Genomic DNA, 17,501 nt, shown 5'->3' with positions numbered 1-17,501 from the left:
GGGGGCTAATAATTTTGGCCTCAACTGTACAGGGACAGAGTGCATGACCTGTGATTGGATATATAATGCCAGAATGTCCCCTCTGATTGAGGGATCCAGTGCACACTAATGGCAGTGTCATCTCTTTTTTAATATGAAAGCTACAGAGTTCCTTGTTGGTGCTTTGAGAGGCCACAGTTTCTGCTTTGTTTCCTCAGAGTTAGTCTAAAACCAAGCAGTCATTTAGTCTTATTTCTGGTATGCTCCAAAACTCAGCACTGAACTGAGCGTCCTGCTGTATAAAAACAAAAACAATCAAAAGCAGAATCTTTACACGCCACAGATCTTTTCCTGCAGACTCACATTGATCACTCCACACCTCTGGAAACCAACCAGTCAGTTCCCACCAAACCAAAGCTCCCGCTGGCTCAGGCATTGATCATTTTCTCTGGGCCTAATCGCCCCAGTGTAAACATAAACTTTCATCCTCTTGGCGACGCTCTGGTAATCCCACAGAGGGGATTATACCATGAGGTCATTTAGAGGGATCAAACCATGAGGGGGATTTGAAACAGATCCCAGAGGAGATTCAGGAAAACGCACTGGGTGGCTGAAGAATAGGTGTGGGGATAGATGGAAGGGAAGAAAGAGAAGATTCTCCTCTGGTACTTACCTATATCTGACTCTTTGTGGTTCTTAATGAGTTCAGCGAGCTCAAAGTTTCCAGCAATAATGGCCACCTGCAGAGAGAAGAGACCATCAGAGACCATCAGAGAGGGCAAGAAGAGAGTCGCCATGAGTTTTTACAGAGAGAGCACAATTAGAGAGAAGAAAGGCCAACATTTCAATCAGTTCTTAAAACACGGCTAGTTACAAAAAGCTTCTTTCTGGGTTTTCTTACTTACTGTAGCCTGATAATTATTCAGAGACTGCTTTTACACATTATAAAGATGCTTTATCACAATTAAATGAGCTCTTTATTTTTCTTTGCAAACTGTCAGTAAGATATATCAAACTCCCAGATTTCAAAGGTTTCTGCATCTGAAGCCAGGAGTCCAGTAATCTATAACACACTCACACACACAAGTGATTGCCTCACACAATACCCTTCATGCAGCCTGCACGTGTATGGTCACATGTTCCCATGGAGTGGGATAAAGTGGTTCTACATGATGTTTAACTTTTTACATTTAGAATTATTCCAAATGATTCATCATTATCAAATATAATATTATTTTAAGAGGTATGAATCATTTCTCATAAATCTAGGAAACAAACTTTTTATAATAAAGTCAAAAATTCATGCAAATAAAGTCGTAGTATTTCATAAATACTGTCTTAATTTGACAAGACTAGGCTGTCAAAGGACAAAAGTCAAACATTAACAAGAATTAAAAAAAAAAAAAGTAAATCGACCTTTACATTTATGGCTTAAATGTCACAGATTTACAAGAATAAAGCTGTAGAATAGTGAGGATGAACTCCTAATTGCATCATTTCTGGATAATCTTGTGCATTCATGATAATTAAGCTGTCAACTTAATGAAGCTGTTACTATGTGACAATTAACTCATAGATTTATGAGAATCAAGCTGTAAATTTATTACACCTTACTTCAGTAAGTGTGTTGGATTGGAGCTGTTTATGACAATTAACTCAACAATGTCCATAAAGTTAGTCATTGTTACCATAAACCAAACTGTATGCTAAAATAATTACTAGCATTAAATCTGTTGTTTGCATCTTCAGGTTAAAGGTCAAAACCCCAGCTGAAAGCTTGAGGATTCCATCAGGGTCATCAAAGCATACAGACAGCTTTTATATAGGACGACTTTAAGGTCTAAGGTTTGTTGTTCAAACTCATTCTTCTTGTATTCTGTTCGCTACACGCTGAAACTCCCCGATCTGGGATGAAGTTGTTCTCTTTAGTTCAAGGTTACTGAGTTGGGGCCTGCTCGGTTTGTTTCCTCTCAGTTTCTGTTTCATGAGTTTTTATCCAGAGTGTCAGACAATAAAACCAGTGTGTTACTGTTAAATCCGCTGAAAAAAATCTCACACAATGGATCTTTTTTATTTAAAGACAGAGAGATTATGGGCATGCCTTCATCTCATCGTGCTTTGATTGTTGAAAGTTGAAAAGCATCGTCATCTACTTTAACCGATGATCTCTAAATCTGTTCAGATCAAACAGAGCGCAGACACCAGACGTTCACAGCCAGCCTGAGATCTTGGGGTAGAGACCTTTTCTGTGTCTCTGAGGCTGGGCTGAAAACTCGGGGTGACAGCGTTTACAGTCAAAGCCTGGAAGCTCTGGAACAAGCTGCCTGAGGAATCAGGTCAGCAGACTCTGAGACCACTTCTAAATCTCTGCTTCAAACTTTATTTTGTTGTCACTGCTGCACTGTGGTTTCAGGGTATAGTCTTGCAAAGTGTTATATATCAAAAACTTTTAAAAAATTCTCAAATTTAAAATAATTAGCAATCATTTATTCAAATTTTCACTCAAACAACAATATAAGAACAAGAATAAACTTTAGTTCTTTAATGATTTGAAAGTTGGTTGAAAATCTGCAAGATCTGGTACAGATCTTACAGATAAATGTTTTTATAGCATGACAAAGCACATTTAATGTTTTTTATTGTCAGTTCCTGGTGTCATCAACAGCAGCTTTTTACAGTGCAAGTGGTACTTGATTGAAAGTAAATGTAAAAACATAATGTAAGAAACCAGAAATGTGCTTAAAAGACATCAACTGTGCTGGCTGTGCAAAAATACTCACTGATGATTAGTCTTTTATTATACTTAAAGGGGTTTCAGCTTTTTGAATATCAAGTTAGTAATGAATGCATGGACTGAAAATATAAAATCTCTGAAATCTTCTTCATGTTAGTGCTGATTTCCTCCTGAAACTTAACAACTGTCTGTATCTGAAGCAGTATATTCTCTGAGTGTCCACCAGGAGGCAGTAGAGAGGTTTCCTCCTGAGCAGGCTGGAGGGGTTATCACACTGTCAGTGACCCAGATCACTCTCCATGCTGTCATGTTTTTGCAGGCTGCAGAGCTCCCGGGTGTTACAGGGTTTACAGTACGCTTCAGGACCACTGGTGTGAAAATATTCTGGGTTATTTCTCACTGAACACACACACATTCACAGAAGCGCGTGCACACACACACACCTCAAGGGAAGCCCAGCGGCGTTATATAAGCTTGCCTGCTGTGATTCCTGGAGAACAAATATTCAGGAGGAAGCAAGCATGTGATGAAGAGCAGGTGTATTATTAAAGTGGAGCTGGCTTCAGTAGGAGCGCTCTGCTCACTCCCTCCACACTTGACCTTTCCTCCATATAAATAAAAACGCAGCCTCTCCCAGAGAAGGCACAAGGGAGTCTCTAACGAGGATGTTTTCCTCAGGAAAGAGCCTCTTGAATTTTTCAACACTCTGCATTAATATACAATATATTCCAGACTGTTTCACGCTGATAAAAATGCAAACTTTGAGCAAACCGTGAGTCAATAAATGTAATCTCTCACTCTCTCTCGGATGTTTCCTGTGAGGGGGATGGAGGATGAATCAAGCGAGCTGTTGTAAGCCTCTGATCAATAACGCCCAAATCAAAGTGTATCCACTAAAAGATCTTGTTTTTTTGTCACTGACAGGCTCAGGTTGTTATTCTGTCAGGTGAACCAACAAAAGATATAAAATGATATTGTCACAGTCCTCATAACTTCAGGCCTGCTTTGCATTCGAGTTGACCGGAAGTGATACACACGGTAGAGAGAGCAGCCCAGGGTCAAGGGTCATGGGTACAAGAAACACAGAACAATAAGCGTGGCTATTAATCACAAGTAAAAGCATGCTTCAACATGAATCTAACAATGAAATGCAAAACTTGCAGAAACACAGTAACTTATCTTCTTCTTTCAGGGGGTTGCCACAGCCCATCACTCGTCCTGATTTCTGTCCTGCATATAGATTGCTACTGATAAGAACACTGGCTTGTGACCCCCGAGTGGCTCAGTGTGTTGTTAAAGGTCACTTTGTTGTGTGACTTCAGTAGCCCAGCTTGGCGGACCCTCTTAGTACAAGATGGTGACTAAAGGCCGGTGCACATTACAGGATTCTCCAAAATTTCACACATTTAGAGACCACACACTTGATGATAACAAAAGACAGATTGCACAGGATTTCTCTCCTGATTTTACAGTGTATGGTGTGCACTCCGGAGGACACCACACACTTACTTCTGCGGCAGAGCTCCAGCTTCTTCACACTCACTTTTCCGAACCTTGCGTAATGAAACGTGACTTAGGTGTAAACAAACATGACGGACAAACAGGAAAACGGGTTACAGATAGATTTTGTACTTCCTCTTCAGTCAGTCAGTCAGCTGAGTTAGCTTGTGTCTTGATTGGCTTTGCTCAGATACACGTTACATTACATGCTGTACCTACTCGGCTCCTCTCGAAGTGCCCCACACACTACTGGATTTTTAGTCCCAAATATCAAACATATTCATTACCTACGATCTCTGAATTGGAGGCCTTCCGAGTGGCTTCGATCAGAAAAGATCACTTTTAACACACCCCACCCCACAGGAAAATCACACATGATGTCATCCGACAATCTGCCTTTGCTGGTAAGGGGGAGATCAGGGCAAAAATCAGCCTGATTATCCCGTAGAGTGTACCCACCTTAACACTGAGTTACAGTGACCCAGAAGTAACAATAAAGAATTCAAATCATGGTTCAATGGTAAATGGACCAGGAGCACAGATGGCCTCGTAGTTTAGGTCGCGCTCCATGAGGTTTGCCCTTGCGCAGGTGGTCTGGGTTTAAATCCAGCCTGTGGCCGCTTTCCGGCTTGTCAATCCCCACTCTCACCCTGTTTCCTCCACTATCCACTGTCCTATCCAATTAAAGGCATAAAAACTCAAAAAATAACTTAAAAAGGTTAATAGACCAGTTTTTATATAGCATGTTTTCGGTCTTTCTGACCACTTAAAGCGCTCAAAAACTAATATAAAAACAAAATGAAAGAGAGAACTATCAAGAACTCCACTTGATGAATATCAATGTCATGTTCCTAGTTTGGTTTTGGTTTTGCATATATCTGGTCCTGTTCATTTTGTAATCTCTCCTCTTTGCTCATTTTACTTCCTGCCTTGATGTTTCCCACCCTTATGATGGTAGTCCCTGACCTCATTGTTTCCACCTGTGCCACCTTACCTCAAACAGGATTTGTCTGTATCCCTTTATCTTGTCTTGCAAAGGGGTTTTTCTAAATTTTTATGTTAGAATTCAGGTAGTTCTGGATCATTTGTGCTAGTTAGTTTTCAGTCAGGTTCTCCTGTGAGTTTTTCACAGCACGTGTTAAGGTTTTTTTTTCATTGTATTTGTTTTTTGGTTCTTTTACTTCAATAAGGACTATTTTTGCTACCAAGAGTTGTGTGCTTGGGTCCTTTGAAGAGGTTCTCGTCAGTCAAACTTTTTACCCACAGGCAAATATCCATCAGCATGGTGGGTGTCAAAAATACAGATTCTTGACTCAATTTGGAAAATGCATTGTCTGGAAGACACACTGACCAGTTATGGGAATGTATTTATCATGATGTTCTTCATAAACATCCAGAGTTCAACAAACACATCAGGGGACACAAGACCAGATTAAAGTAACAAAATAAGACAGAAAATACTTCTGAATGCAGGATCAGAAACTGTTATGAGGTCAAAATAGTCTGAATCTGAAAAACTGTCCTGTTAAAATCCAGATCCTGATCTTGCCATAAAACCACCCTGACATTTTGTCCATATTGCCCCCTGAGGGAGAACATTTCCCTTGCTCAGAAGCAGAGTTTGCTGATGTTACCACAGCATGTAACACTGCAGAAAACTGACCACTTATCACCTGGTATCAAGAGACACCTGAGGGACAGGTGAGCTTTGATGTCATCTACATCAAAGGCTGGCTCACTCTGAAGGCAACTTCAAAAACAACCCTACGGTCATGAAGGAGGCATCAGGTGCGAGATGTATCCCTAGGGGCTTTGGCATTCCAATCTCAAGCAGCCACAGAGTACATCTAAAAACTACACAACAGGCTTTCAAGACATGGGTCCCTCAAAGGATGGTTCCCCTGAACTGGGACACAGCATCAGTACATCCCTGGATCCAGCGGCTGTTTCTGTCAGGTGAGTTTGGTGGCAACAAAAATTGTGATGCACTTTTTCTTGTGATCTTTCCTGTGGTGTTATAGGACACTCCCAGTACCAATCTTGGTCTGCCAGTGGTAACAACAACAACTCTAAGTGGACGTTAACATAATAGGTGGACTGGTCGCCAAGGATGATGATGCACGCATTACTGCCATTATTACAGCTGCCAACTGAAGAAAATCCAACCTTTCTGTATCTGAGTCATTTCAACTAACAGGAAAAAGGGATTGAAAAATAATGGTCCTAAAAGATAATGTAGCTCCTCTACTGTCATGGTCAAATATCTCACCAACAAAAGCTTTCAGGGTTTCCTCTTAAAGGCCTCATTGAGTTGGTGTTAGTTGTATTTTTTCTGAGAGGAAGGGAGATAGAGGAGGGTATATGTCTTACTTGATGACAGCTTGCCTGGTGTCCCACTCACTCTCAGGAGCTCCCACACTGAGTGCAGCAATGTGTGACAAATCTATGACAGGCCAGCATCTCCCAGAGGAGCCCGAACTGATCCCCAAGCAGCCTGACTGGATATGATGGAGTAACACGTTGGTGAAGAGTGACAGAGTGACAGATGAAGACGTCGCTTTCACTCTGACCTACAAACTGAGATGCAGAACTAAATGTGATTCTGTTTGAAACTCAGAACCCATCAGTGGTTGTGTGACAACCAATATGCCTCTGGAAGCATTGGACAACTTTACAGACATGGTGGTGTAGCAATGATGCGGGATCGACCTCTAAGAGCAACGACTTTCTTGTATTGTTTACAGCCAAAGCAGGAACTTGAGAAGAGAGAGGTTTCAGGTCAAAAGGAAAGGGAAATCCACCTCTACACATAAGACTGCAAAATAAACACAGTCCTTTCTTGGTTCATTACATCCCCTGAAGAGTCATCTTATCATCTGTTTGTGGCCAGTCACAGTTTCACTGTAAACAGTCAGTTACAGAGACCCTACACACTGTCTTACGGTCCATCTGCTCTCTCAGCTACGCTAAGTAAAATGAAAATATGCATATTGATGTACTTTTCATTTGTTTTTGGGGAGTCTCTGTTTCACTGTTAACAGTAAGTCACAGTGAGGCTGTTTCCTAGTGTACAGTTCATCTCTTTCTAGTCATGCTCGGCCTCACTGTGAACAGTAAGTTACAAAGAGGCTTCATACTGATGTACTGTTCATTTGTTTGTGGCAGGTCCCAGTTTCTTTCTGTTCACCTGACCCAAGTAAGTCTGAGTTTCACCATAATTACAAATAACACTGTGGCTCTATTTGTGCTTACCAATGGTCCTTTTTTATGGTCAGTCTCAGTCTCACTGTAAGCAGTAAGCTAGATAGAGGTTACATTCTGGCTTACTGGTCATCTGTTTCAATATAGGTCTCAGCTTCACTGTAAGTAACATATTACAAAAAGGAGTCACATATTGTTACTGTTCATCTGTTTGTCTCAGTTTACTGTAAATAAAGACACAGTGTCTTTATACCAGTGTTGCCAACTCTTCAGTAGGGGAAACAGCTATTGGCTGTCCTAGAAGTCACCAAATGATATTACCTGATTTGCAGAATTGACCATTTACGTGTCAAAATATCCCTCCTCCATTTTCCTGTATCCATTTTCCAGCTTGTGACAAACAACAGCCACGCATATTTCTTTGCATGCAGTCCCCTGCTCTGGCTGCAGCCAGGAGGGACTGCTGTGCCCCTGCTGCTCTTCAAGAAGAGTAAGATCAATACGAATTTCCAAATTCCAGAAAAAGACATTTGATCTGTCCCTGGTCTCTAGAGGGGTCTGAGAATTCACTAAATAAAGCCACAAAGTCTATGAGTTGGCAACACAGTTGGGACCCCCTGAAAAAAAGATGTTGCATCTGAAGAGGCTATCCTTGATAAAACTGAAACCATTTCACACTGGCATTCAGGAATATAAAACTCCTCAATGTTGTTTTGCAATTAACAGGTCTTACAGTCACTGAAACAATAACATCATAGTGCAGATCAGTAAAAAGTTGCACTATGTCAGGTCAGTCCTCAAGAAGAGAAGAAAACTACCTTTATGACCTTCTTTGCTTGAGCTGGTGGGTGATTTTTTCAACACATCATTAAACAAGATTTTCATGGTGACATTCTTGATCTATAACAGATTGGTGCTGCACGAACATGCGGATATGAGGAGATAAATAAATCCAGCTTCCCTTTATAGTGACGTTTTCCAAAGTTGGTGAAATCAGAAGATGAAGTTCCTGTTAATACTGATAAAAGTATAAATGCAATGAAGGGTTTGCTCTTTGATTCCTGGGGTTTCAGATAGAGGGTCATGGCCTTTCCAGTGTCTGATAGCAGAAATGTAAACTATAAATTTAAGATGATCTTAATGGTGTTATGAGCCATACTTCCTCCTCATCGTCAGTTGTTTGATTTCCTTTCCTCTGTCGACTCACAGCCGCCCTGCTGTACTTTTCCTTTGAATTTCACCGTGTAGAAGAGACAAAGCTGCACAGGAGATGCATGTGTTTTAATATTGATCCAAAGCTGAGGGCGTTTGCTGCTTCCTCACTCTTTAGCTTTATTTTCATTGATGAGGTAAGGAGATATGAATTCAGGTAACCAATAAAAAAACAGGAAACTCAGTCCCAATTTATCCCTCATTATCATTCTGCCGCCCACCATCACAACCACTACTGCCATCACCACCATCACCACCCCCGCACTGATTCTTTTCCTGTTCTCCCCTGGTTGTCATGGAGACAAATGGTTGTGTATAACACAATAGTAAGCAGTGGGGGAGATGGGGAGAGGAGATGAGAGGAGGAGCAGAGTGGTGAGCTGCTCTCAGCTGAGAGGAACATCAGCTGAGGGAACCGGTCTGAAGAATCAGGAGAATACAAAGAAAGAAGAAAGGGAGGGAAGTTCAGGAGACGGGAAATCAATCAACGATCAGTAACGAACAGAAGTCAAGGAGAAGAAGCAGAGAAGACCCTGAGGTTTGTTATCAACAACACCAATCTTTACTGTTATCAGACCATGGCTCAAACATCTTTCCATCACTTCCTCTTTTCTGAAATCTACACAGTCTTTTGGGTGTTTTTATTCAATATGCGTGCTCCAACGTAGATCTGCAAGTCAAACAAATGACTGAAACACTCCCACAAGAGGCCGATAAATGCAAAATAATGGACATTCCTTTGTAGTTCCCTCACATCTTTAACTTTACTGCAGTTTTAGATGCAAAGACATCAAAATATATGCAAACTCCGAGTGTACTGTAAGAATAATGTTACATCCAACCAATAAGGCTATAAGTGAAATACAAGCTCTGCAAACGGTATCATTTCAATCTAAAACACAGAGGAATGGCGGCTGGCAAGGACAGTTCAAGTGTCCACTTGAAGCTGTCTCAAAAAGAGGCCAGTCATTCTCTGGTCTTTGTCTGGAACCATAGATTAAAATAATCTGTGATTTTTTAAAATAATGACTCTCCTTTTTCTGCTCCCTCTTTGGGACAGAAACCTAGAGCTGTTCACTGCTCTGGTGCTGAATGCTCCAAGGTTTTCAGGTCAGAGAGTGGTGTCAGATTCCAGCTTCATGATGTGGTAACGACAAATAAAGGTCTTTGTCCTACCCAAAAATAAATCCTAGATAAGAAAACTGACGGGGGTGCCTGAACCAATAAACAAACTGTTTGTACTGTTTATACAAGCCGGAATTTATTACTGACTGACTGTGGACACAGACGTCTCAGGAGTGGCTGATGACTTCAGCTGAAAAGCTTTATACAGACTCAATAAAAGAGAATTGATATGGACAATACAGAGATAAAGAGCACAGTGCAATGGCAAGTCAATCCCAACAGACTGTCCTGTTGGAGTGGTACATATCACCCAAGATGAAGCTAAAGTTGGAGACAAGACTGTGTCTGTGTGAGGTGGTGCTCCTGTGTATGCCCTTAGTGTGAATATAACTTTGCCCAGTGAAGGAGATGTACACCTCTTTATCCTTGGAAGGAAACATGGAGTCTGAGGGAATCTGTAGAAACGGACAAAATCATAATAGCCCAACTATGGGTACTGAATTAGGTACTTTTATAGGTACTGACTGAATTATTTCAATGTACCAGGTACCAATCATGTGAAATCAAAAGGTTCCGGTGTTTAGGTATCTAAATGCATCCTTGTGACTGTGAGGGAGTGGAAGAGTAGGCGATTTTCCATGCTGGACATGAACACAGCATTGCAAGGTTATACATTGAAGAACAAATATGTTAAATTGACTTTTTTAACTTAATCATTAAACAAATTCATATTTTTTACCACATAAACACAAAAAAGTGCCGAAAATTGGCACCGTTGAGTATCAGTTCCGATTACCAGGTACCGGGCATCGGTACCATATCGTTTCAAATGTGAAAGGTACCCATCCCTAAGCACAGCCGATCAAACTGACCTGAGATACAACCTTTCAGCTAGGACACAAAAACTTTTTCAATATATTACTTTAGCTCCGTTTCAGACAATGTATAAGGATGGATAACGTCTAACAAACGTGACCTGTTTGATTCTGGAAAGATGTCATGAAGCCAAATGACAAGGACCGCCATATTGGAAATGCTGACTGAACAATTTTTTTCAATTGATCTAGATACAAGCACACAGCAAAAGGTGGGCTGAGAATAGCTTCATCATCATCAAAAAGAATCAACAAAGAAGAAAACCAGCTCCGCACAAATGTCTGGGACAGAGAATTGAGCTGTAGAGATTACAAGTTGGACTGTCTGATTCTGAGCTCACCTTAAGATCTGGGTTTGATGTTCATCAGATGGGAACCTGCATGTGAGCATCTCTGTCAGACTGATGCTCAGAATGGGCAGCATATTAAAAGGTTTTCATTCAAACTATCCATGAGCCTCTTTAATTTCCAGAGTTTGAATACTTTGATAGCACTCTGGTTTAATGTCATTCACAGCACGTCACTGCTAACAGTAATTGCAGCACATGATGTTGAATACTAAAGGGGAGGAAGAAGCTGAGGGGGAAATCATGTCTGACTTATAGTGTGTGCAGAGGGCGATGGAGTGCATTGGAGCACAGAGGGGAGAAAAGAGAGGGGAGAGAAGAGCACGAATATAATGAGAAGGGGAGAGGCATTAGATTCAGAAGTTCAGAAGATATGGAGAATATGGAAAATATGGAGATGAAAGTAAAGGAGATGAAGGAAAGGTGAATGGAGTTCTGCTGGAGAGAGGATAAAAAGCTTAGAGGAACACTAAGGTTAGATTGCAGACATGCAAATTCAGTTTGAGGTGACAAAAAGAGCAAAGACAGGTTAAAGAAAGCGTGAGGGATGTGACCAAGTGTCAGAGGAGACCGATTAATAATGAAAATGAACATTTATCTCTTTTATTCAAGCCCTCTATCCAGAGAAAGGACCACTTAGAGGGCATGAAGGGAGATTTCTGTGCTTCAGCTTTTCCTTTCCATTTTCAAGGCTGCAATATGGTTCTGAGGATAAGCTGTAGGACACACACACACACACACATACACATACACACACTGACAGAGCGAACTGACACATGATATTATTAAATGACCACACACCCACACAGTGTCCTAATTAAGAGCACGCGCTGCACAGCAACATAAGCGTGTTTCATTCAGCTGCAACAACTGTTGTTTATTAGCATTTGCACTCCCTGCTCGTTAACTGGACTCCTAATGATGCTCTGTTCAGGCTTTCTCTCCGCTGAGCTGACAGACAGGCTCCATGCCCCCTCACTCTACCAACTATAATGGAAACACACACACACAAAGATAGAGCCACGCATTTACAGAAGAAGGGGATCCCTCATTTACAAGGTCCACATGTGAATCAGTATCAAGCTTCTTTGGAGCTTTATTACTACGCCTGCATGAAATGAAACTGTGAGTCTCTGCTCCAATGTTTGGAGCAACTATTTTCTACACAGAACCAACGCAGTTCATCTTTGTCAACGCTCAGAGTCCTAAGCTCAAATACGCCCTCAGTAAAAGGTGTTTGCTGTCACTGCGCTCACAGCTTTCTCCCTCTCTGCTGAAAATGCTTCAGCTTTTGGAACATTAGACCTCTTCGGCATCACTTCTTACTCACCAGCCAATCAGAAAAGAGGGGGTACGACACCCAGTGTCAACAGCAATGCCACCCAAACTCATTTCTGTCAAGAGTTGCTTTGGTTATGTTTCTCTTCTGTTTTTACAGTAACCTCAGCTGATTTTCATGTTTTATTCTGTGAATCGGCCCAGTTTGCATTTATCCTTTTTATCCATTTATTCTTGTTTATTTTAATGAAGGGGTTTTACGCTTTTTTAACATTGTAAACATGGATATAAAGTAATAATACTGGATGTTCAGACTGGGCGTGTGCAGTTTTTCAAACCTCTATATATCCATATGTTGTAGAAATCCCTAAATTTGCCTGCAAGATCTTCACAAGATCTTCACAACACTTGCTAAAATGATGACAATGTTGCATAAGGATCTCCTAACCATTGTGACACGTTGGAGGAGAGGGCCTCAAACACCAAGGTTTGCCCACAGCTCCGCCGCTCCCTGGCCAATCAGAGTAGAGGGGGTTTTTGGAGTGAGGAGTCTTAAAGATATAGAGGCCAAGTGTTTCAAGCGTTTTAAAGAGTTTTAAAGAGGTTGAAATAGGGGGTTATCTAAAACACCATAGAGGGATAAAAAAAGATTTTTTCGTTCTGTACGGAAATACTCTTTCTTCAATGCACCAGAAAACAATGATCTTTTAAAAAGTTTGGGTAAAAGTTGTGTAAAGATCATTTCTTCAGCACTTCCCTGTATGCAGCCAGCTTCATGAATAAAATGGTTTTCTAATTTTGGTGAGAACAGGTCTGAACAAAACCCTGAACTCGACACCATCCAACACTTTGAGGATTTAATGAAATGCCAAATAGGAGCCAGGCCTCTGTAGCCAGGGTCTTTCAGTTTAATGGGAGGAAATTCATGCAGCAGGTTTAGCGGTCAGTGAGAAACTGAAACCAACACATTTCAGGCGCTGACTGAATTTTTGCAAATTGGCAGGATTCGCTGGTGTTGCTATGGAGGAGTACAAAGTTAATATTTTGTAATTTTGCCTTTTGATGAATACATCCCCAGATTTTTCATCTTCTCATACTTCAGCTGCTGATATCCTACATTTCCAAGAATGCCGTCCACTCAGAGAACAGGCTCAAACTTGTTGGATTCGGCTCTCGGCTCCATGTGTAGGTGGAGAGTGCAACAGTGATAAAGATAGTAAGAGCAAGAGAGCGAGTTCTTCCACTCGAAAACAAGTGAGAGTCCACAGCATGTCTAGTGGCTGCTTGTTGTTCTGCTGCTGAGGCTTCTGTCAGCAGCAAAACTGCTGTTTGTCTCTTCCTCAACAGATTTCTCTCTGAATGTTTGCTGAAATGTTGGAGCCAAATGTTGGCTGCTGAGAGCGTCCTTCAGTCTGTGACTCCGAGGGAGTGAAACCATTTCCTGTTGATATTCTGCTTCCAAAAAAGACATGTTGCTGCTCTTGAAATATCTTCCAGGGCTGGGCAATTATTCAACAGTTGCTCTTTTTGTGCTGGGATGATAGGATGATGTTGTACTGTTTGTATCATGTCAGTGTTACATAAAATAATGCTATCCAAATTATTAATGGCAGGCGAGAATACCAAGAAATGTGAAGCTCTTCAAAAAACATGTTTCATAATAAGAGAAAACCACTTCTTAAACCTAACAGTTGATGATTCTTTACATGAAATTTAAAGTGGCACCATGTTGAAATCAATCAAATCACCACGCAGTCTTTGACAAAGGTATTGTTTCACTTGTAGCCCTGGAAAAAAAAACATATTGAAGCCCAGAATGAGGCTTTGTACACACGTAGCTGGGTATTTTCAAAAAACCCTTCATTTGTTTCTAAATAAATCTTGTCTTCCACTTGCTCCAAGCAAATCTGCCATTGAGTGGGGTCTGAAGCACGCCAAACCCCTGTTTGGCAGTGTTTTTCAGACGTGAAACCTATGCAATCCAATCAGGATGAAACCCCTTATTCAGCTATGACTTTTGAGAACCAAAACCTCAGTTTTCCAGCGACTACATGACACCAAAATCTTCCCTTTGGCCAGCGTTTTCAGAAAATAGTGAGGTAAAACTGTGGTGTAAAACATGTAGACAACAGGCCTAAACGTAGATCAATCAATCAATCAATCAATCTTTATTTATATAGCGCCAAATCATAACAAATGTTATTTCAAGACACTTTACAAAAACATTTACAGGTCTAGACCCGTAAATGTTAATAAAATTTAGATAAATTAGATTAGATAAATATTTCCCAAATATCTGGCTACGTGTGGACATGGTCAGAATGTTCTTTCCTGCTTCACCTTCATTATTTCCTGTGTGCTGATGAGAAAACACAGCAGGAAATACCATGGACAATTGGACATGTCATGCACATGCATGGAGTAGTGATGACGTTCATGTCACACAACAGGTGTGAAACTGGAATAGTGACTCATAACAGCATGGATAAATCCATGTAAGGATGGAGGAGGAGAAATTTCTCAGTCAAGATGTTTTTACATCCATCTGTTTACATGTAGCCTTTGATAGAAACCTATAAACTGTCACTGTGGGTCTGACATACATTTCTATAAGGAATGTGTTTTCTCACTCAACACTGAAATATGCTGCTCCAGACTGCTCTTTAAAATATCTTTAAGGTGTTTTGTTGGACTGAAATCACAGCACCTGAGAAGACAAGGTTCAGACTTTCACTAGCAGATCAGGATTTGAGGTTTGTCTTTGACAAAATCATATCAAACCATGGACAGGCATTTGAATAATTCTCCAACCCCCTGGAGACATGAGGAGATAGAGATCCATTTACTGACTGTGCAGAGCTGTTGTAAGTATGATAGATATGTTAGATAAGCATATTAGTATGATCTTGATATTCTCTTTTACTTGCAAAGTTCTTATGCAACCTCATTTTTTTTTGTTTATTCTTGGTACAAGTCTGTGTTTGCCTTCCTGCTAAATCTGTTTTCACATGACTGGCTCTTGAGTTTGATCTTGTGAAAAGTTCTTTGTTATTTAATGGCACAAAGCAAACAGCCAACAACCACTGACTGGTGGCTGTATCGTGTTTCAACCAAGAACTGGTAAAAAAACATTTCAGGAAAACATTTTAAGAGCTAAACGTTTTATCAACTATTCAATATATACCAAGTCTACATTTTTATGTACAGAACCAAACAGACCAGGAAATACATGCCCCAGTCTACCTATTCCAGCTATAACCCATCTTGGTATACTTAGTATACGCTGTGTTTTACTAACGCCAACCTGTAAGTGGACATTTGAAACTCTTCAAGACTCTGATTCTTTAGTCACGCAACAGCTCGGCACAAAAACCTGCAGCCAGTCTTGGAAAACAGGGCCACTCTTCTGACGTAGTCATGATTAAAGTAATTGTAGGCTTCTGTAAATAATTGCATAGTTGCAGAGCGGGAAAAAAAAAGGCTTATCCGTATAATCAAAGCCCGGGAAGATACCATCAGATTTCATCTTAATGTTAACGCTGTCCTTCACTGGTTTCCTGGAGATGGATGCAGCAAAAACAGGATGGCTGATTCTCTACAGAACGTTTCTCCTGTTCACTTTAAGCAACTGAAATCATAATCTGCATGTCAAATAAATGATTAATAATTGATATTCTAATGCAAGTTGTGGCCTCTTTTAAAAACCAAACAGCACATTCTTTATAAGAGAAAGAATGAAGGGATACGTGAGGATCCATGGAATGTTTCTTCCTACTTTAAATGCATACAGTAACAAAGCACATGATTGTTCCTGGCTCCTGCAGAGCACTTTAGTAAAGTGACGCATTACAAAATCAGACAGAGCTGCACTTCGTTCAGCTGCATGGTTCCCAGAGTCTTCAGCCAACCAAAGTGTGAGATTCAGCCAACATCTGTTCCAAACACCAAAACCTGTTCATATCTGTAGCATGAGCTGAATACTCAAGAAAATTTATCAGTGCCTGGAAAATTTACATGTAACAACAGTGAGCAGTGGTGCAGTGAGTGCACTGAGAAAATATCAGCAAACATTGGACCACTGAGACAAACGGACAGGTGGATAAACACTAAGATTCAGCGTCAGCGCTGTAACAAAGCTCTATCCTGGGCTGGGAACCATTCAGAAATCTACGGTACCAGTACCAATACTTTCACTTCGATACCGGTTCCTGAATGATATTGTTTTGGTACCAATTTTATAATGTCAGTTTTAACAAAAAGAAAAATTACAGTGTACATTGCAGACTTTTTCAAGATCACTTTGAAACTCTTCACAGCCCCTTAAAATCTAAAATCTCAAGTATCAGGTTGAACCCTTCAGCATGCATTCACCTCCTCGTGCTCAAAACAGCTCCCATCTTTGGGAATAAAACCAAAACATACCCACAATGAGCTACGGACATCACATCCAAGGCAGCTTTTGGGACACTTGAATAGCATCTGAATATTTGACTTGAAACTGTCTCTGTTGGCAAAACGACAGGACTCGCCTGCACACACTTATTTCAAGAAGTCACTGTCGATGGGAGGGTGGGGGGTGTTCTGGCTTCATTACGCAAAGGAAGGAGGTGGAGAGGAGACATCAATCTTGATATTGAGTCAATGGACTGTATGTATATTACACTTCATCTAGTCTTCAGACCTCTCTGAGTGCTTTCACGTATCACATTCACCCATCCATACCACTTTCATACACTGATGGCCGAGGCTGCCACATGAAGAGCCATCAGTGTCTCGCCCTTGGACACTTTAGCCAATGTACACCAGGAGCTAGGACTGAGCCACCAATCAGTCCAAGCTGAACTAAATCTAGGCTATAGGACTGCAAAGCTCACACCTCAGTCGAGCGTTCAAACACTCACCAGCCGGGCTCTCTGCCTTTATGAAGCACAGGAGGACCCCGAGGGACCGTCTTCATAAACGCCTGCTTGAAAACGCTTCTTTGTTATTCAGGAGTAGGTTATGAGTCAGTCCTTGCAGCTGGCCAGCTTACTAAACCCTGATGTGTTTTCCCTTTGGGGGATAAAATGCTGAAGGATTCACTCCCAACACAAACACTGAGGGTACACATAGAAAGCATATAGAATAGAACAGCGTGCACTGAGCCTTCATGCTGTTTTTAGGAGGCTTCTTTCAGTCTGTATGGACCGGACATCTCAAAAGAGTCTGCAAGATGAGCAGCAGATGATATCAAGACTAGGGCCTTGTCCG

The 17,501-nt window shown here is 41.0% G+C and overlaps 1 protein-coding gene across 1 annotated transcript in view; it reads right to left on the bottom strand.

Annotated features, from left to right (window-relative positions):
• LOC141788046 (SH3 and multiple ankyrin repeat domains protein 2-like) overlaps positions 1–17,501 on the bottom strand; it is a 290,879-nt gene that overhangs the window by 140,281 nt on the left and 133,097 nt on the right. The window contains exon 12 of the mRNA XM_074666864.1: positions 653–719. Within this exon, the coding sequence (XP_074522965.1) occupies positions 653–719 (67 nt within the window). The remainder of the gene's footprint in view (positions 1–652; positions 720–17,501) is intronic.

Source organism: Halichoeres trimaculatus, unplaced genomic scaffold (assembly GCF_033239565.1).
Source record: "Halichoeres trimaculatus isolate MK-OKI-2021-1 unplaced genomic scaffold, fHalTri1.1 fHalTri1_scaffold_3, whole genome shotgun sequence".
NCBI lineage: Eukaryota > Metazoa > Chordata > Actinopteri > Labriformes > Labridae > Halichoeres > Halichoeres trimaculatus.
This window is presented reverse-complemented; position numbering and strand designations above follow the sequence as displayed.